A 21,659-nucleotide genomic window follows, 5' to 3' on the forward strand; every position below is an offset into this window, starting at 1 on the left:
CCATTCAGCTTCTTCACCGGCCTTCTCTAAGGCTATAAACTCAACCACCACTATAGATAGGTCAATGTATATTTGTTTGAACGATTTCCAAGACATCGCTCCTCCACCGACTGTTTAGAATCGATTGAACCGGTGATCTAATTTGCATTACTACACCCCCTCTATTATAGAGAGATACTTATTGTAGTGCAAAGCATAATTTGGAGTATACTTCAAATACTTCAAAACTCGTTTCTTCATTGTCATGAAGTTCAATGTAAACTTTCTTATATTGTAGACTAATACGTCTTGACTTTCGATTGCATATCAGATTATTGACTACACTTAACGTAGCAATAATATATTAGAACAATAACAGGAATGATTGGCATCAGTTGTGTCCATAACCTTTTAATATATAACACATTTTGCAATCACTCTGCCATTTTCAAGTATTTGTATGTTATTTATTCATACGTCTATATGATATGCAAATTATAGCACCTTCATTTATGAAACAAATCCAACTTTCAATGGATTTGGTCATGTTCATCGGTTGGTTCACCTCATTATAGACCAACGTATTAATACGTTCGCTTGTGAACGATCATATTTATACAAGACATACAAACGCACTTTTCATGAAAAATCGCAGCCTTCCAGGTAACACCCTTTCATAAAAGAGCTAAATATTATAAATATTCAAGAAAGAACAAATCATTTCTGGAAAGGCACGTAAACAACTTTCGAATTTGTACTTACATCACTAGTCATCACTAAGACTGAACAAGTAATGAATTCACCGACTACCATATCAATATCCCTAAGGATTCGTGGCGTTCGAAGAATTATATCATCTAATTCTTCAAGATAATATATACATCACGTCTTAACATTAGCTTTTGTTATGCATAAGTTAAATGCCCCCACATTTCACATGTTTCATGTGCCTTTACTATCAATATATAATCCATATATAAACAAATAATGACTACATAATTTAGAGTATTCTTAGTGTAAATACACTAATTTGAAATCATTTGACAACATTTTCTAGTCAAATTTCACATGTCATTGTTTGGGTATTTGTTTTAGCTCGTAAAGTGACTTAACAAGTTTACACACCTTCTTTTCTTTTCCAGCAACTACGAACCCTTTAGATTGTTCCATATAAAATTTTTCCTCTAAATATCCATTTAAGAAGGTTGTCTTTACGTCCATCTGATGGATTTCAAGGCCATGCATGCGGCTAACGCTATTAACACCCGAGTAGATGTAATCCTCATTACCGGCGAGTATGTATCAAAATAATCAAGACCTGCTCGTTGTCTAAATTATTTTACAACTAATCTTACCTTATATTTGTCAATAGTACCATCAGCTTCCATTTCCCTTTTAAAAATCCACTTAGAACCGAAAGGATTATTTCTTGGAGGAAGATCAACCAATTCCCAAGTATGGTTATTTAATATGAATTCTATCTTACTATTGACTGCCTCTTTCCAATATTGTGCTTCCGAGGAAGACAATGTTTCTTTAAACATTTGAGGCTCATTTTCCAACAAGAATGTAAGAAAATGTGGTCCAAAGGAAGTAGTTATCCTTTGACGTTTACTATGTCTTGGATTTTTCTAATTCAACGTATTTTCCTTTGCTTCTTCCCGAGTTTGCTTAGATATTTCACTAGACGACTCACATTCCATTTTACATGGATAAATATTCTCAAAAAATTCAGCATTATCTGACTCGATTACCATATTAATATGAATGTCGAGATTTTCTGATTTATGAATCAGAAAACGATATGCCTTACTATTTGTTGCATATTTTATGAAAACGAAATCAACAGTTTTCGATCCGATTTTTATCCTTTTGGGTTTAAGAACTTGCACTTTATCCAAATATCCCCCACACTTAGAAATATATCAAGTTGGGTTTTCTTCCTTTCCATTTTTCATATAGAATGGATTGTGTCTTGCTATGGGGAACGCGAATGAATATTCAATTAGCTGTAAGCATAGCTCCCCCCACAAGTTTTGGGTAAACTAGAACTAGGCATTCATCGCCTCTTTTGACGTATTCTTTCTTTTCGCAATTTCATTAGATTGTAGTGACTAAGGGGCGATCGTTTGGTGAATAATTTCATATTCTAAACATATTTCTTCAAAATGAGATTCATATTCGACGCCCCTATTACATTATTGAGCCAACCACAAGAACTGTTGTTTGTGTCACGACAGAGCCCAAATTAATAAACGGTGAAATTTTTTAATCTTCAAACCAATCTGACACATTCAGAATTAATAAACGGTGAAGTGTTTAATCTTCAAACCGAGTAACATCTGATACAACTAGATCTAATAAACAGTGAAATTTTTTAATCTTCAAACCGAATAATAAATTGGAGTAGAAAATTACTAAGATTTTAATCTCCAAAACGAGTATAAAGTCACTTAGACTTTAATTTCCGACAAATGAATAGAAAGTCATAAAGACTTTAATCTCCACAATCGAGTAAAAAATCACGCAGATTTTAATCTTAAAGCAGGAGTAGAAAATCACGAAGATTTCAGTCTCCATATAACACTTTACGAGAATTTTAATTCCCTTTCCAAATGGCTTTCCAACTAAACCATTATAACACTTTAAACATTTTGATCTTTTTCTCTAGTCAAACACATATATATTCATCTTTACATATATTATATTCATGATCTCAAGAATACTTCAAGTACTACTGAAAGCCTAACTCATGTCTTACAATCTTTAAAATAATGTCATATAATTTCATGCATGCTACCAAATTATATACAAACTAAGTAATATATTTTATGGCATGCAAATAGAATATATTTTGAGATCATCACAAAATTAACTTTTATCCTAACATTTGTAAAAATAAATCATAGGTAAAGTTAAGAAAGTAGAACTCGATTTTATCACTTTCTTCAAAATTCATTGCTATGACATTGTGGCTTTGGCCATGACCATATCCATACTCAATGTCAAAAGGAAAACATTTCTAGTTTCCTGAATTGATTCCCAATAGTAGTTTAACGAACAACCATTCTGCTAGTATATTGGTTCCTTTATATCGAGCGTCCTTCGGACCTGCTCCGAATCGGCACCTTGAATTTTGCCTTTTTCATGTTTTAGATTTCGATGTCGTCAACTTCCATAAAAGTTAAGCATCGAACACGGAAATCGAAGACAAAGATTCTTAGCTCACGAGAATGTTGAAATTCTGATTAAATCCTTATTCTCAAAAACTTTCCATTTCATTTCAAAGTTGCACCAACAGAAGAAGTCATGAAAGCGCCACTTTTGACTTTAGTGCAAATTTTCTTTGAAGCATCGACTGCTTTAACTTCTTCATTACCATGAAATTTTCTTTGCAATTCTTCTTTTCTCCGTAATGTTTAAACCTTTTGCAAATTGCATTTCCAAAGTTTCCGTTGGAAAATGGTTAAGTACAGAGAATATTGCAATTTACTTTCTCTTTCATTATTTCAAAATGAAACGTTGGCAGTTGTTTTGACTCCAGAAAAATAAGACAACAATTTCAACAACACTGCTGGTTCAATCATCACAAAACAAGATTTCCGCTCCGGTTCTTTCTCTATAATGAAAATATTAAATTCCTTAAGATTGTTGGTATTACTGTGTTAAAAATCAGAAAATCAGAGAAGCAGAGAAACAGTAGTTTAATAAACAAAACAGAAAAAATAATTTCAGAGCCCACAAGTTGTTTGTGTGTCCTTAAGGAATTTAATCCCCTCACTGTTGCCCAAGGTTTTGGATTAATTCCTCCCAGGATAGAACGGAATAACTATTCTGCAATACTGGCAATCGAAATTACAGAATTTCAGCGAACTCGACAGACGGAGCAAATCACACTTGACACTTATGTTTATTTAAAAATAATGTTGCAACAATATAGAAAAGAGGAGAGAAATTTTCAGATTTTTCAACTCTGAAAAATGAGGCCAAGCCTCTAAATTTATAGACAAAGGAAGGGTGATATGGAGAGATGCAATCCAAAAGGTGCCTCTTCCATTTCCCATTCACACCCTTTAAAGAAAAAACGCAAATTTATAGTAACTTATGACTTGTACTATCATTGTTGAAAGAAGCTGTTCTGAGACTGTTGTGATGTTCTATCACTTGCTTTAATAATCCAAGCCTGCTTAAAGGGAACTCTGTCTATTAGGATCCTATGAAGCACTGGACTTTTGATGAAGTTAGTGAATGAGTGTTTATGCTTGTTCCTTTTAAGTGTTGTTGCCATAAACTACTTAGTATGATTTTTCTAAAGCTGGAATTGTAAGTAGGACAGCAAAGCTTACCTACATAAGTATATAGTCAATCATTTGTGCTTTATACTTTCTTCTTGAATGTGTATGTAACTCTTATGAGTATTCTGTAAATGCGATGTCCCATGGAATGACTCAGAATCAACCTTTAAGCCTTCTAAGCTGTTAAAACTTTGGGAACTAGTATAACATGTGTCTGATAAAGATCATGATTTTAGAGCTCAAATATAAGTAAATCCATGATTATTTATGACTTTGCACTCCAGTAATGACTTCACTTTATAGAATGTGTGTCTGTCTTAAATCAATTGGTGCTTCTCTGTGATTGATTTCCTTGAATGTATTATGGGACCTTCTGCTAGTGTGCTTTGTGTTGGTTATGTGAGACTGTCTAAGCACCTGTTTGGTTGAGATTATAATTTGATATTTAGTTTGTGCTTAAACCTCTGAAGAAGAATGAGGCTCAATTCTAAAGGGTATTTTGTCTGAACTTGACTTTATGATTGGGGAACCCCTCCCTGGCACAATCACTACTCGGGTCCATGAGACTCTCATGAACTCTGAAGTGTCAGGGGTGTGGGGTCCAGCCCCTTAATTTAAGGAAGAAGTTTTCTTCCTTGCTTCAGTTTTCAATATAGGCAGCAGCAGCCCACGTTTTCTTTGTCTGTCAAAGAAAGTAGGCTGTAGAACATTGAAATGTCAAGTATGGGAGGCTTGTTTTTGCCTATAAAATGAGAGCAAGCTCTCATTTTTTATCATCAATCTCAAAGGAAAATATATCTGAGAACTAGAAAGAAAGAGTGAGGTTTCACAGACAGGATATAAGAAAATAGTCTGTGAAGAAAATAGAAAGTGTGAGCAATATTATAGTGAGGTGAAATATCAAAAGAGGGTTATTTCTTTTGAGTATTGTAGTGGTCTTTGTAGTATTTTACTCGGGCCTACAAAGTGTAAATTCTTTACTATAGTGATATCAGTTGCTCCTCTCGGGGTCGTGGTTTTTCCCTTATTCAGAAGGGTTTTCCACGTAAAAATCTTGGTGTCATTATTACTCTTTTATTCTTGTTAATTACCGTATCTCGGTGCTACATTATTATTCCGCTTTTATTACCGTGAATATTATTTTGGTAGGGGGTTTATTCCCAACAAGGGGTCCTTAGGAGAACCTCATAAATAAAAATGGTTCATCCCAGTCCCATAGTCATTGACCTAAATTAATTTACATAGGATTAGTATAAATAAAATTTGGCCTTTATGTATTTCTTCAGTTCCTGTTCACATTTATTGTAAACTCTATCTTACTTTACATTATATTTAGATGTGCTAATAAACTCTTACTCTTTCCTTTGCAGGATCATTGGGCCTGCTGAGTTCATTGAGAACTCAGGCCTAGGTTCAGAGAGTCGGGATGCTTCCTTATCACATGTTGAAGTCCACTAATGCTTTGAATCTAGCTACTTTGTCAGCCTTCCTTCCCTTTATCTAAAATAATTGTTGTTGCTATTGTCTTTCTTTCTGTGTATATGAACTAATGCTAATATTAAAAATTCATTATTATCTTAATTTTTTAGGCATACTTTAGGCAAATCAGAACCTAATAGGTAAAAGATAATTGTGGCTTCAAGGATTATTCGTTTTAACAACCTTAACACTTTTGAAATCTTAATGTTTTGAAACTAATTATTTTGGCAACTAATCTTTCTTTCACTTGCATATCTTTTCTAATGAGTTTTGTTTGGTTTTATGCATCGACGGAATTTAAACGAGTTTAAATGAAAACAACTCCTTTGAAAGGTTTTCAAAAATGGAACATTGGAGATTGAACTGTTCTAACACAAAAACGCAATCATACATCACTGATTTTTTTAGAAGTACCAAGACTAAGAAGTCCTTTTGGAAAATATAATGGTCTTTATTAAAACAACCTCCAAATAAATGGATCAAGTATACCAGTTTTGATAAATGCATAAACACATTTTCTTGTAATAACCCCTTATTTTACTAAGATTTTTAAACAAATCTTACCATTTCTAAAGGGAATATACTTTCTTTACAAAAGATGAGCCTTCAAACATGAATCAATATGATTTTTACTTATACAAGGCTTTTCATAAAAAAACCATTTAGTAATTTTAATCAATTAATCAACTAGGACATATATAATTCTTTCCCCGTATCTACCTTAATTTTTAGGAACTACCTCGCGTAGATTTTAAAGGATGTCTAACACCTTCCCCTTAGAATAATTGGAACCTTACCCAAATCTCATTAGTTAGTTGACCATTAGGACAATGACCTTATAGACTTATATGTACCCTAGTATACCTCTAAAATTATTAGGTGACGACTCTTTTTCATCAACTTCAGAGGAATCACTAGTTGTATTTTATTTTGACCTGTGCAAAATAGGGTGCAACACTCGTCACCTTGCATCTCACATATTTCAATTAGACAAAAAAAATTATCTCCTAAGGGTTATTCCCTCAACAAGATTAGGTAAGATACTTACCTCAACCGGGCTAGTCCGAAACTCCAAAGCCTCATTCCTTGTGAAATCACCTCTAATGGGATCAAATATAGCCAAACATCGACTAGGAAAGTCAACCAATGCAGGAAACGATCCTAATCCATAAAACTTCGATCTTTGAAGTCCTAAAAGTCAACCCGAGCTCGCATGCCCGAAATTCGGAACCAATACCAAAATTCGATGATCTATGACCTGCAGAATCCAAATATATGATTAGATTCTAAAACCGAATCCAAATCGGTACTCAAAATCCCAAAATACACTTTCTTAAGGTATAGGCAAAAATCCCATTTTTTTCCTTTAAAATTCCATGATAAAGTGTACAAATCCATGGAAAATGAAGATATATAATATGATCTAAATAGAAATTACTTACCCATAAAGTAGTAGTGAAAATTCTCTCCAAAACCGCCTTTTCATGAGCTCCAAAACTAAAAATAGTGAAAAATAAGCAATTCCCGAACACGTAGAACCAAGTCCTTCCTCGTGAACGTGGCTAGACCATCACGTTCGTGATGCACATCTGCCCTTACCCTTCGGGAACGCGGTAAACCATTGCGAACACGTAGAACCAAGTTCCTCCAGCTCATAGCCCCTTCGCGAACGCAAAGCACAAAAATCGTGCCTGCCAAAAATACTACGCGAACGGGGTTAGTCCTTCACGATCACGAAGAACATCAGAGACCTCCGAAAACCAGCAATGCTATCAACATCCGAAATGGTCCGAAACCACTCCGAAATTCACCCGAGCCCCTCGAGACCCCATCCAATCAAACCAAAGGGTCCAAATACATTATCCAAACTTATCCAAAAAGCTCAAAACATCATAAATAACATCAAATTAAGAATTGAAGATCAAGATCATTCCCTTAAATTTCAAACCTTCAAACTTTGTTGAACATGTCTGATTCATGTTTAACCATTCCGGATCACAATCAAACTTTGCATACAAGTCCCAATCAACAAAACGAACGTATACGAGATTAAAAACAACAATATGAGTCTGATAGCACCGAAGTCAACTCCCAGTCAAACCTATGAACTTTTCAAACCTTCAAATTGTCAACTTTCGGCAAATATAAGCAAACCATCTAGGAACATCCAAATTCAAATATGAACATATACTCAAGTCCAAAATTACCATACGAACCTATTGAAACCAACAAATCCTGATTCTGTGGTCGTTTACTCAAAAGTCAAACCTTGGTCAACTTTTTCAACTTAAAGCTTCCAAATTGAGAATTACTCTATTAACTCAATTCCAAACTATTCGAAAATAAAAACCAACCATGCATGCAAGTTATAATACACCATAAGAAGCAGCTCGAATTCTCAAATCATAGAACGAGATGCTAGAACTTAAAATGACTGATCAGGTTATTACGCATTGATGTATCATCTATGTCAGGCAAGTGAGCATCAAACGGATTGGAGGTATTTATAATATCAATTTTGAACAAGTTCAAGTGTTCACTTGAAAATTCGTGGAGTAAAGGGCCGGGATTTTGAATTGGTATAATTACATGTATCTATTAGACTATTCTGCCTTGTTAAAAAGCTAAATAAATATGTACTAATCAATAAAATGCAGAACAGATAAAAATAAATTTAAAACAACAAAGAAAAAAAATAAGAAGCAGAAAACGAGAAGTCCAACGAAGAAGTCTCCCCGCCGCAGAAGGTCAGGAACAGCATATTCCCGCCCAATAAAATGCCTCTGTTTCCTTCATATTTTGCTACCCCTCAACCATTCTTTCTGATTCTGTCTGATATCAATCCGTTACATCATCGCCTCTTTCCTCCTTCTAACCGTCGAGCTCATAAAGGCCTAAAATATTAATTACTAACTCGTTGAAACAAAGGCAATTTTCTCAATCGGTGTTTTCCTGATCTGAACAGACCATTCGATCCATTGTTTGGAAAAAATGGGAGCATGTGCAAGCAAGCCTAAGGTCTTAGAAGGTACCGCTCCCGGAAAAGTTCCGGCGCCGGAAGTGGCCTCCAGCGGTAATGTAGCTGATGTGGCGGCGGAAGAAGGAATTGTGGGTGATGATAAACGCCAGTCTCTCGGTAATTTGTTCAAGGAGGTATTCATATTTTACGGTGGCTCTCTCTATTTCTCTGTTTAAATTTATGTCAATATATAACAAACAATATATATATATATATATATATATATATATATATATATATATATATATATATTGTAATGTTGCATGTATTGTATTGACGTTGATATCTGAAAATTCACCTTTTACATTTTTAGTGACGCACTACTAATTTCAAAAGGCTTTATAAAAAGCTGCATTATGTACGTGTCAAGATGAAACTTTTTCAACTTTTCACATATTTTTCATGCAATTGCTTTGACATTAGCCTAGTTTTTCAATGTTAAAAAAGAAAGCTATATAATATGCATTATCTTGGAATTTAAAAGGCGGCTTGACATGTTCAAGAATGACGCATTATATTATTATATTTGGAAACTCTTTAATTTTAAAGTTTTTATTTTTATTTTAATAGTATATGCCAAAATAAAATTTGAACTTTGTGCCCAACTACCCAAGTCAAACACATCATATACAATGAAACAAAGGAAGTTATTGTTGATTAATTTATTTGCATCTCGCTAAATCCTGATATTAATTCGCCGATGCAGAGTGAAGAAGGGAAAAACTCAGAACAAGTGAAAAAGGAGACATCTACCACACAAGCTTCTGAACCATCGGAACCCCAGACAGAAGAAGTTGTGACGGCACTTGATGCCCATATAACGACTGACACAACAAAAGCACCAGAAGTAGAGACCCCAGATGCTAAAACATCGGTTGAAAAGGCAACAGAAGAAGTAAAATCAGAAACCGAGACTCCTACAGAGCAGAAAGTGGAGGAAGAAAACTCAGAAACAGAGACGAATATTGAGCAAGTAAAATCTGAAACAGAGGGCACAGAGGCTTCTGCAGAGAAGAAAGAAGAGGAAGTAAAAGAAGCAGTGGAGACTCAAGCAGAGAAGAAAATAGAAGAAAATCCCGTAACAGAGGCAACAAAATCTGAAGCTCTAGTAGAGAACAAAACAGAAGAGAAGCCAGCTACGGAGGCAAAGAAACCTGTCATTGAAGAAAAGAAGTCAGGCAAATTTTGGTGGGACAAGTAAATCATAACGCAAATGGTTCCTTAATTACTTGAAGGGTTGCATGTGTGATTAATTCAGATGGTATGTCACTGATTTCATGTTGAACAAGTTGTTATGAGCAAAAATTAATATTTCATTGTTTAATACTATCATTCTCATTATCATACTACGTTTTCATCTCGTTCATTACCACATTTGACATTATCTATTTTTAATTTGGTATATGAATAAGAAAAGTATTTTATATTCTTGTTCATCATTCATGAAGCTAAATTTAACACTTTAGTCGATATAGAAGACCGTAAGAGGGGTGAATTGCAATTTATTTGACTTTAATTGTTCTAATAATCTTTTGAAATTTAACTTTCAGTCAAATGCAACCCATCACAATTTATACTCTTTAAATATTTTTAACAAAAAATTTTAATCCAAAATTAGATATTTAGGATAAAGCAATTAAATTCGTAGTTGAAGGCTAAAAGCCATAAATTCAATCCAAATAATAACTACTCCCTACGTTTGAAAAGAATTGGCATCATTACTGTTGAAAGTCTACCACGTTGTTCCTTGATCATATTTCTCTTAAATATTTTATAAATATTATGAATTATAAACTAGAGAACTTGTCCGCGTTTCGCGCAATCATAATAAATATCATATAATATAAAATAAATATGTAATTCTTAGTTGAGTTATATGTTAAATACATGAATGTATTATATGCATTTAATTTGTTCTTTTCACTAAATAGTAAAACATTTAATAAAAATGAAGTGAAAAGTAAAGAAACTAAAAATAAAAAAGAAAATCTCTCTATTTTTTGTATTGATCTTCTTTTTCTTTCCTTTTCAATTCCCTAATCTTTCTACTATTTTTTTCTCTTTTTCTCTCTATTCCTATCTTATACTGCCTCTACAAACTATTTTTCTTTTCTTTCCTTCTATTTCTTTTCCCTACAGTTGCTTTTTCAATTTGCCTCATTAAATTTAACATTTTGGTAATATATTATTCATAAACCTTTAAAAAGGGGGAAAATCTTAATTTCTTTTACCACATCCAATTTAATTCTTGGGAGTTACTATATATACAAAACCTTAAATAAAAGAATCGAAAATAATTAAAACTGTTACACTTCTAATTAGGCAAGAGAAAAAGTGATGAAAAATAATTGGTCATTTTAGTTTTGGAGAAGTGGTACGTTATATCTCTATAAGTTAGATACAAATCGTATTCTTCACGCAATGACCTATAATCTATTAGTAAAATACAGCAAAATATAAGAACTTCTATACCATATATTTTCTATTCTCCAAAACAAAACAAAAAACAAATAAGAAAAATGCTTGTAACACCAGAGTCACCATTGTGACACTATGATCCATATACAACACACACAAAAATAAAACAGCAAAAGTGACTTGAAAATAGAAGTTTCATACAAACCACAAAAGTAATAAAAATTCATAGAAAAGCTTACCAAAATTAATCATGTATCATTAAAATAAAAGCTTGCCAAATTTCTTCACCGGCTCTTGGAACTTTATAGAAAGATATTTTTAGTATCATCATCATCTTGACCTTGGATTACTCCGTATACATAAACATTGTCTAATATGTATAAGTGTAGATGCACAAGCATTTGCTGAAATATTTGGTTTTACTCTAATTTTAACATGTAATACGGAATACTGTTAAAATGAAAAGAACTTGAAAACTCACCAGTTACATAGTTCAAATAAAATCAGAGACCACAATATATAGTTGGATTGGAAATTGAGTGGTCAAGCAGAGAATTGAAAAGATCATAATATAGATAACAGATTAAATACAATTTAATACTAATAATTATATAATTACTTCTAATAACGATTGGAAAAATGAAATAAAGAGCTTTCATTGGATTTGTGAAGAAAAATAAGAAGAGTGGGCAGAAACCATTTCTCATTAGAATGCTAATACTCATTCATCAGCTTTATTTTACACATTTTCTTCTTTAAGTCATTAAAGCTGCTTATTTTGCCCAATTAAATTGAATCCCTTCCTCTCCCTTATTTAATATTCATAATTAGTGTATATAATGAACGATGTAATTCAATTCCAAAATTTCCTCCTCTTCCGTTATTTAAACTCATAACAGTAATTATGTAGGAAAAATATTTTAATAATGAAAATTATACTAAAATTAGGATGAAAGTCCAGAAAACAAGAAAAAAGATAAATAAGAATGTTGGCTTTAAAGGACTGCCACATCATCTTGCCAATTCCCACCTTTATATATATATATATATATATATATATATTATGACTTCTTATACTTTTTATGTGATTTTCGAAAATATAAATTTTATTTTCAAAAACATAAAGAATCTATGTTCAAATTCAAAGTTAAAATTAAGTACTTTGACCCTCGTACTTCGAACTATGTCAATCTTTTTAAAACAGAGATAACTAAGGTAAAATATACGATAAAGCAACAAATTATTGTCACAACCGGTAATTCTCACCCTCGGGACCGTGATGACGCCTAACATTTCACTTGCTAGGCAAGTCAACGTTAGCTATATTTATTAACCATTTTTAACAATTTTCAAATTAAACGACAATGATAAAACTGAATAGTCTGAAATAAGGAAATAAACTAATAAGTGACAAAATCCAAATACAAACCTTGGAACTGATGTCACGAATACATGTGCGTCTAGAGTACTACAGATAATGGTCTGAAATAAGCATAACTATCTGAATCAAAATAAGCAGCTAAAATGATATAGAAGGGGACTTCAGGGATGCGGATGTCATGCAGCTATACCTCAAGTCTCCGTTAATAGCTAGATCCAAGCAACCCCACTCAGTGCACTGGGACCAACTTTGGTATCTACACAAGAAATGCAGAGTGTAGTATGAGTACAATCGACCTCATGTACTCTCTAAGTGCCGAGCCTAACCTCGACGAAGTAGTGATGAGTCTAAGGCGGGTAACTTACAATAACATGTATGCAATAATAATAACAGAAAAGGCACGAATGAAAATAAAGCAGTTAATTCATAACAACGAACTCAAAATCCAACTACCGTAGAGCCCAGAATAACAAGTCATATAAACGCATCTCAAATACCAAGGCCAATCCAACAGACACAAACAAATATAACTTTATACAATCCATTGCAGCGTGCAACCCGATTCCACCATATCATCATCTGTCAATATCATAATCCGTCCTTATTTCGCCATTTCAATTCATTACCTTTCAATTTCTGTTACGGCGTGCATCCGCTACCCAAACAATTTTAATCAACAATAACAAATCAACAACAAAAATTTACAAGAAGCTTTACATCAAGAGAGTAAATATACGAGACAATGAAGGATCACATAATACTCAAGGAATCTAAAATAACTCGAATGTTTCAACTTTACCAACTCATCGATAACTACCAATTAACAACTCATACACTTGAATCTACATTATAGAAGGCAACAAATTTTACAAAACTATAAGACAAGCAAGACATAGGACAAGTTAGATATGCAAGAAAAGCAAATAGAGATTATTAGTAAATAAGCACGGAATTATGAAAGGAATGAACAATTTAATACAAGGATAACTAAATGACAAGTAATAATTATGACTTGGAAGTCAAATAAACATATAGCAATTAAGGCATGTAACAAGATATACCAAGAAGTAATGAAAACATGGAATCAAGTAACACAACGACATATATATACTCGTCACCTCGCATATACGCCGTTTCACACGTAATTCACAAAACATGTATCTCAAGGGTTCCTAATTCCTCAAATCAAGGTTAGAATCAACACTTACCTCACTCCCCAACTCAAGCAATCAATCAACTACGGCCTTGCCTTTTGAACAAGCCTCCAAACCAACCAAATCTAGCAAATTATAAACTAAATTATTCAAAATAAGATTTAGAAACTACCCACAAAGAGAAGAGGTTCAATTTAGATTATTTTTGAAAAAGTCAATAAAAGTTAACCCCGGGCCCGCTTGATCAAAATTGCGATTCAGACTAAAACTCGATTACCCATTCACCCCGAGTCTGGTTATGTGATTTGTTTCGAAATCTAACCCCAATTCGAGATCTAAATCTGAAATTTATAAGAATCCTCAATTCTACCCAAATTCCTAATTTCTATCATGGAAATCCTAAATTTGATGTTGAAATCTCATGAAATATAGTGGGTAATTGAAAAGAAATGGATTAAAATAACTTACCAATGAATTTGGGAAGAAAGTCTCTTGGAAAATTGCCTTCTAGGATGTTTAGGGTTGAGAATTTGTGAGGAATGAGCTAAGTCCTGTTTTTCCATCTTTTACTCGGCTGCAGGTGTCGCAATTGCGAGACAAGGATCCAAATTCGGTTATCATAGAAGATGGACTTTCCTATGTTTCTTGTGAAGAGTATGACGGCTATTATGAATCAAATGCTAGCCAAGCCTTTAAAGAATCACATCAGATATGTGAAGTTCTTGAAGATGAATCCCAAGGATCTTATGATGATTATTGTAGTGATGAATTTTCTGATTATTATGAGATTAGTTATGATGATGAATATACTAATTATGTTGGGGTTGGGAGTGTGAGTCATATTAAACATACTGCAATAAGATCTAGTTTGGGAAAGTGTCCTAGAAAAGGACATGAGCTGGTTTAACTTAACAATATCTTTCAAATTAGAGTGGAAGTATTGTTTAATATGTGTGCTACTAAGATTGACAAAAATGTTCTTCATAACTTAGTAATTGCATTATTGAAAAGGTGGGATTATCTTGTGTTAAGCATTATTAACCCTGCTTTTTAAAAGGAGTAAAAGCAGAAAAGAGGGTGTTAGTGTCATTTTATCTTGGGAGATACAAGGATGAGATTTGGTGTGATGTGGTTCCCTTGTACACTTGTCACATCTTGTTGGAAAAATCATGGTATTGCTATAAAAAAACTTCATATGATCAAGAAAAGAATAGGTATTCCTTATTTTAAAAAATAATGGAAAAATGAGTGCGCTTGTATCTTTAACACCTAAGAAGATTCAAGAAGATAAATTAAAGGTGAGGAGATCAGTGGAGGAATTTGAGAAGAAACAAAAATGCAAGAGGAAAAACAAAAGTAGGATTCAGAATCTAAAAATTAGAGTTGATGTTAGAAATCCTCCTAAGGATCGAAAAGGGATTCTTGGCAAGTATGGGGAAAATTGTGATACTTATTGCACCATTCCTTGCCTTGGACAAAAGAATGATACTATATAAAAGCTTTTACTACACCAAAAAAAAGTGAGGATGAGAGACAAAAAAAAAAAGAGAAAAGTAAGGGTGAGAAACTTGACAACTCAAGAGAGGAAAAATGAAAGGAAGTAATGAGTGAAGAGACTGAGTTGTCAAGATATAAAAATGAGTGGGTAAAATTGAGTGAAGTGAATTTGAGAGATAAAATGGAGAGTGAACAAGTACACTTGAGAGATGAGGAAAAAAAAGAGATGAAAAAATAGAGTGCCTAAGGGAGAAAGATTCTTGTTCAAGCTGCTAACTAACTTATTCTTTTGCTAGTATTTATGCTTCAAATGTTCAGGTTATGAAAGAAGAAACTATTGAAAAGTTAGAGCAGCAAATGCATGAAAATTCACATCTGAACAAGATTTCAATGGTGCAATTACCAATGATCTATGGAAGAAATTGCAAGTTGAAGACAAGTGTGAGCTTCATGATCTCATATGGTATGACCTTGTTGATGATCTATTTCTATATAGAAATGATGCTGAACTTGTACCTCAATTTGGTAATCTTAGGAGTTTAAGTGGAGATATAATTGAAATTGGGAGTGAGTGTGGGCTTGTTGATTTATCTTTTAATGTGAACAATCTGCCGCAATGTGATGAATGTGAGCAACAAGAAAAATGAGTGAACAAATTAAAGGAAACTTGAGAGAGGATGAATCTTGTTCATATGCCAATCAACTAACTCTTTCTTGTTCTAGTGTTGTGTCACGACCCAAAATTCACTAGTCGTGATGACAGCTAACACAACCTGTTAGGTAAGCCAACTAATATCTAACTAGTTCAATAATATTTAATAGGACAATAAATCAAAGAAATTATCTGAATCTTATACATTTCTCAAGGACTGGTAGTACAAATCATGAGCTTCTAAGAATAGAGTTTACAAAGTCGGTATGAAATAAGTACATTATATGTTTGAAAAGTACATAAATAGTGTTTTATAAATCGAAGGCTACCATGAACAAGAGGCAGCTACAACAGGGATGCAAGTACATCTTCAAATCCAGCTCCCATTGAACACAACAACCACAACAGCCAACATATGCATACAATGTGTAGAGGTGCAGTATAAGTACAACCGACCCCATTTACTCAATAAGTAACAAACCTAAACTTAGGTTGAAAGTACTGACGAGTTGGAACATGGTTTGGGTCCAACATCAATAGCCAACAACAGTTCATAAAAACATAAAGCACATAAATAAGGAAGTAACTCAGAGATAAACTGCTCAGCTTTTTCATAATTTTTTTGAAAATAGTTCCGCTTTTCAAGAATATTAGTGAAAACCCAAATCCTTTACCGAAATCATCGAAAAATATGAGATAGTTTGAAAACTGTAATTTTTCCAAAAATCCCTTCCACAATAAATAAGATGTTTCATTTTCTTTCCAGATAGCAAGTGTAAAATACCTTTATATGCCCATATATCAATATGTGTAAAAAGTCATGAATAACGTGATACTGTACAACATGAGAAAAAATGCATCTTTATGTCTGTATGTCATGTGTGCATACTAATGGCATGTATCTCAGAGATAAATCATGTACTCACACTCTTAGAGTACTCAATCTCACTGTCTCACATTTTCACTCGTCATGCTCAACCACTCGGTACTGTATATGGCCCACACGGCCTAGGGAAGATCCATACCGGAATATATACATCACTAACCATCAATCACTCAGTACCGAGGAAGGCCCATCCGGCCCTATGGAGAAGATCTTTCTTCAGGTATATAAATGATTCAGACAAGATCCATGTCAAGGGAAGATCCATCCCTCAATATAATCAACCGCGCTCACTGGGGTGTGTACAAACTCCGGAAGGGCTCCTACATCCCAAGCGCTATAATCTGTACGGATAACTCACGTGACATAGTATTAATATTAGAATCCGCACGGACAACTCATGTGCTAAAGTATCAATATCAGAATCCGCATGGACAACTCACATGCTATGGTATCAATATCCTTACGATTAGGCCATCGGCCTCACTCAGTCATCAATCTCTCCCGTCTCTCTCTCTCTCTCGGGCTCACAATGTCATGAAACTAGACCGAATATGATGATATGATATATCAATAAATAATAGCATATACTGAGATATGATATGCATATGGATGCATATGACTGAATATATAAAACAATGAAAGTAGATAACTCAACAACAGAAATAACCTCAGTGGGTCCCATTAGGATAAGCATGTAGCCTAGACATGGTGTCTAATATGGATCACAGCTCAATAGCTCAAGGACGTAGAGATTTCATGATTACAGGTAAGGTTAGGTAACTACACAGTACCACAGAAATAACAGAGTTACAATCTACACGGTGCACGCCAACACGCCCATCACCTAGAATGTGCGTCACCTCAACACCAATCACATAGCACATAATTCGGGGTTCCATACCTTTAGCACTAAGTTTAGAAGAGTTACTTACCTCGAACAAGCCAATTCCAATACCAAGCAAGCCAAGTGATGCTCCAAAAATGCCATCTCGCGCGTACCAACCTCCAAACGGCTCAAAACTAGCCAAAAGCAACTCAAATACATCAAACAATGCTAAAGGAACCAATCCCAATCGAAAAAGGTCAAATCTTGAATCAAAAGCCCATAATCAGCCGAAAATTCCAACCCGAGCCCGCACCTTGAAACCCGATGAAACTCACAAAATCCGACAAATCATTCAATTACGAGTCCAACCATACTAGTTTCACTCAAATCCAACTCTAAATTGATGTTCCAAACTCAAAAATTTATATTATGAAACTTTAGGCCAAAATCCCCAATTTCCTCTTTAAACATCATCAACCAAAAGTTAAAATCGAAGATAGATTCACGAAATATAACCAAAATCGAGTAGAGAACACTTACCCCAATCTTTGTGATGAAATTTGCTCCAAAAATTGCTCCATTCCGAAGTCCATAGCTCAATATATGATAAAAATGACGAACCCTCGAACTTATAACATTCTGCCCAGCGATTCGGTATTTGCGGACAAATCGTCGCATCTGTGACCACCGCGTCTACAGTAAATACTTTTCTTCTACAAAAATAGCCTTGCCTAGCAATCCCTGCACATGCGGATATCAAATTCCGCTTCTACGAAGCTTGACGCACCTGTGATTCCAATCTCGCATCTGCGCACGCAGGTGCGCTACAAAAAATCCGCTTCTGCGGTCTTCCTCACCCAGCCTCTCTCGCTTCTGTGACTCCACTAACGCTTCTGCGACCATCGCACCTGTTCAAACCATCCGCATGTGCGGTGATACCAGAACCAGCAGCAACCAGCAATAGCAATATGAATGAAAAATGATCCGAAATCAATTTGTAACATGCCCGAGCCCCTCGGGACCCCGGCCAAGTATACCAACAAGTCCCTAACATAATACAGACCTACTCGAGGCCTCAAAACATACATAAGAACATCGATACGATGAATCACACCTCAATTCGAAATCAATGAACTTTGAAACTTCAAACTTCGCATCCGATGTCGAAACCTATCAAATCATGTCCGATTGACCTTAAATTTTGCACACAAGTCACGTTTGAAATTACGAACCTTCTCCAACTTTTGGAATCGAAATCCGACCCCGATATCAAAAAAGCCACTCCCAGTCAAACTTTCCAAAATTTTAACTTTCACTATTTCGAGCCAAATTCTACTGCGAACCTCCAAATCACAATCTGGACGTGCTCCTGAGTCCAAAATCACCCAACGGAACTAACAGAACCATCAGAAATCCAATCCGATGTCAAATACTAAAAAGTCAAACTTGGTCAAACCTTTCAAATTTAAAGCTTCTAGCCAAGAATCATTCTTCCAGATCAATTCCGAATAACCTAAAAACTAAAATCGACAGTTCACATAAGTCATAATACATCATACAGAGCTACTCATGCCCTCAAACAACCGAACTGAAATTTCATAATTCATCCTAGCCCATAAACCTTAGAACCAAATTTTTCACATCCGAAATTTTCTATAGGATATCTCGCATCTACACATTGTATAAGTCTGAACAAACTGCAATCATAACCCAAAATATAATCACATGATATACCGCATAATTCAAATACTCATAGCGATAATTTCTAATCGCAGTAGCTGCTCAAAATAACCCAATACCAATAATAAACCTCATATCAAATAAAGCCTCGTTCTAAAACCTTCGTACACTGCCAATGATGTAAGAAACACTCAGAACTCATAACCATTCATTAGATCAACCAGTTGTGGAATTCCCTCTCATTTGATAGGAACTATAGCAAATTTCTAGGCCGGTCAGCAATAATATCCTTCCAAATATCCCGCAATCAGATCCGATAGCACCCATTCTAGGTCCGATGACCTTATCTCATCTAACATAATCACTCTAGTGACATGCAACATCAATACAATCTAAAGCCACAACTGTGCAATCCGTGCACCAATAAGCACAATCCAAATGTACTCAAATCATAGAAAATGACTCAAATAAGAGAACTGCCCCGCAAGCTTAACAAATATTGCTACAACGAAATACCGAAAATCCATCACACACCATAGGACCATCACACGAATCTAACACAAAGGTTCATAATCCAAACACTGGTCCATGACATATACCTCAAGCCACCTTGCTCAAAATCACGCAATTCGACATCAAGTTCCCAAAGTGCATTACCATAACCACGGAGAAGCAAATGGCGCAATGCCACATAAGCCCGAAAGAACATAACCAATGTTCAATCAATCATGAAACACCCAAATACCCATCTCGCTCAAATTTCACTATAAAACCCAAATAGAACCGCAACGCACGTGCATATAACGAACGAATCAAAACTCCTTGTAGCATAGAAGAGTAACTCACATATCATTTCAGAATACAAGTAAGCTCAACAACAACCACATGGCACATCCCATAACAATAGCAGTATGGAGCCAACCAACCCAACTCGGTGTAGAATACACATCCCAATTGAGCCTATCGATGGACTCCCAAATCAACTCTAGTCATCCAGAAATAGATAAATAACCCTCTGAAAGTCCATAATGACTGAATCATAACACATACTATCATTTGGCTAGCTTCGACCACAACTTCATAGTCTATAATCATGAAACAATCCGCTCCTGAAAACTCCTAGTCTCCAATTCCATAGAACACACGAATCACCATATCTGATCCCAACTCCACCGCCCAAATGTCGAGCACATCTCTCATACACGATCATCCCACGAAAAATACTTCTAAAATTCTCCTGTGCCATATAGCAAAATTTGAATAGCAGCAGTCGATCAATTAGGAGAGTGACACAATACCAATGTAGTATCCATAAATCAAACGCAATGCCCCTTCTTAAATGTACACTCTCATTAAGCCATACCAAATAGTAATATCATTTACCTAGTCATCTGAAACCGTCCATGCTACCTAAGGACTCATTTCCTTCCCTTCAAAACTGAATTGTGACCTTACACATGCAAATCTCAATCCTACACAACACACCGCATATACCAAGCCATCATATGAAAAATACGAGAACTTTGTAATCCACTCCGGGTCACAAGCAACTACATACTCGATTAGCCAAGAACTTTTCCCATCCAGGAGAAAATCACAACACGCAACATGTCCCACACACCAGTAGGAAATATACTTCTCAAATCGTGGTAGAAACCATCAAGAACTCTCTAAAACCCATTTGCACTTAACCAAACCATCAGGACTGAATCCCTCTAACTCAACCAAGCTACGCAGGCCATCAAAACCCAAGAGTATTGCCACAAAACACCTTTAGAAACTCCCTACATCATAAGAACCAAAAGAGCCACTCATATTTGTTACCATGCTGATCCAACCCGTTACCAAGCTATCCTAATTCTTCGAGTTCCTACTGAATTTCCTTCAAATTGATACTTTTCCTTGCTAGAACACTACTATCCTTAACCAAAACTTGCCCATGAACATTAGCATAGAACCACACCGCCCTAAGACTTGTAAGCCGCTGAATTCCCTCTTAAGTACCCCAAAGTATCACAACTGAGATACCTACTATGAAGAGACCTTCTGCGAATCTAAAGTTGTTTCCTTCACCTTCCTAATACTAAAATGTAGAATCCATAAGGATATATAAATGCCATAAGTCTCGACATCATCCAATGTAAATCTCAATTTCTAGCCATATATAAATCCTGAAGGTTCCCAATTGCTATATATAAATCTTGAATCCATTAGAACCATTCTTGAGAGTCATCCATTCTTCTCAAATCTCTATTAAACTGATCAAACGAATCGAATGACCTGTGCACCATTTGCATACCAATACCATAAGAAGTAATTCACATCTCTAAGCAACTGAGTAGACCCCTACTCCCAGCACACTACATCCGTCACGAATAACAAACTCGATCCAT

At 34.8% G+C, this 21,659-nt stretch overlaps 1 protein-coding gene across 3 annotated transcripts; it reads left to right on the top strand.

Moving 5' to 3' along the window:
* Nucleotides 1-5,053: 5,053 nt before the first annotated feature.
* LOC107794681 (uncharacterized) lies at nucleotides 5,054-10,098 on the top strand. 3 transcript variants are annotated; one of them, XM_075225337.1, is made up of 4 exons: nucleotides 5,054-5,319; nucleotides 5,645-5,753; nucleotides 8,719-8,906; nucleotides 9,479-10,098. In XM_075225337.1, the coding sequence occupies exons 3-4, from the start codon at nucleotides 8,745-8,747 to the stop codon at nucleotides 9,971-9,973; spliced, it is 657 nt and encodes a 218-aa protein (XP_075081438.1). In that variant the 5' UTR covers nucleotides 5,054-5,319; nucleotides 5,645-5,753; nucleotides 8,719-8,744; the 3' UTR covers nucleotides 9,974-10,098. The 3 variants fall into 3 exon arrangements, with proteins under 3 accessions (XP_075081438.1, XP_075081439.1, XP_016472678.1); XM_075225338.1 differs by having other exon boundaries at nucleotides 5,152-5,166; XM_016617192.2 differs by lacking the exons at nucleotides 5,054-5,319; nucleotides 5,645-5,753 and having other exon boundaries at nucleotides 5,818-8,906.
* The last annotated feature ends 11,561 nt before the right edge of the window (nucleotides 10,099-21,659 follow it).

This window comes from Nicotiana tabacum, chromosome 11, assembly GCF_000715075.1.
Source record: "Nicotiana tabacum cultivar K326 chromosome 11, ASM71507v2, whole genome shotgun sequence".
NCBI classification, from domain to species: domain Eukaryota; kingdom Viridiplantae; phylum Streptophyta; class Magnoliopsida; order Solanales; family Solanaceae; genus Nicotiana; species Nicotiana tabacum.

Coding starts and splice junctions, on each gene's coding strand:
- LOC107794681 (XM_075225337.1), top strand. CDS start 8,745: ATGGGAGCATGTGCAAGCAAGCCTAAGGTCTTAGAAGGTACCGCTCCC. Junction 8,907..9,478: donor TCGGTAATTTGTTCAAGGAG/GTATTCATATTT, acceptor TCGCCGATGCAG/AGTGAAGAAGGGAAAAACTC.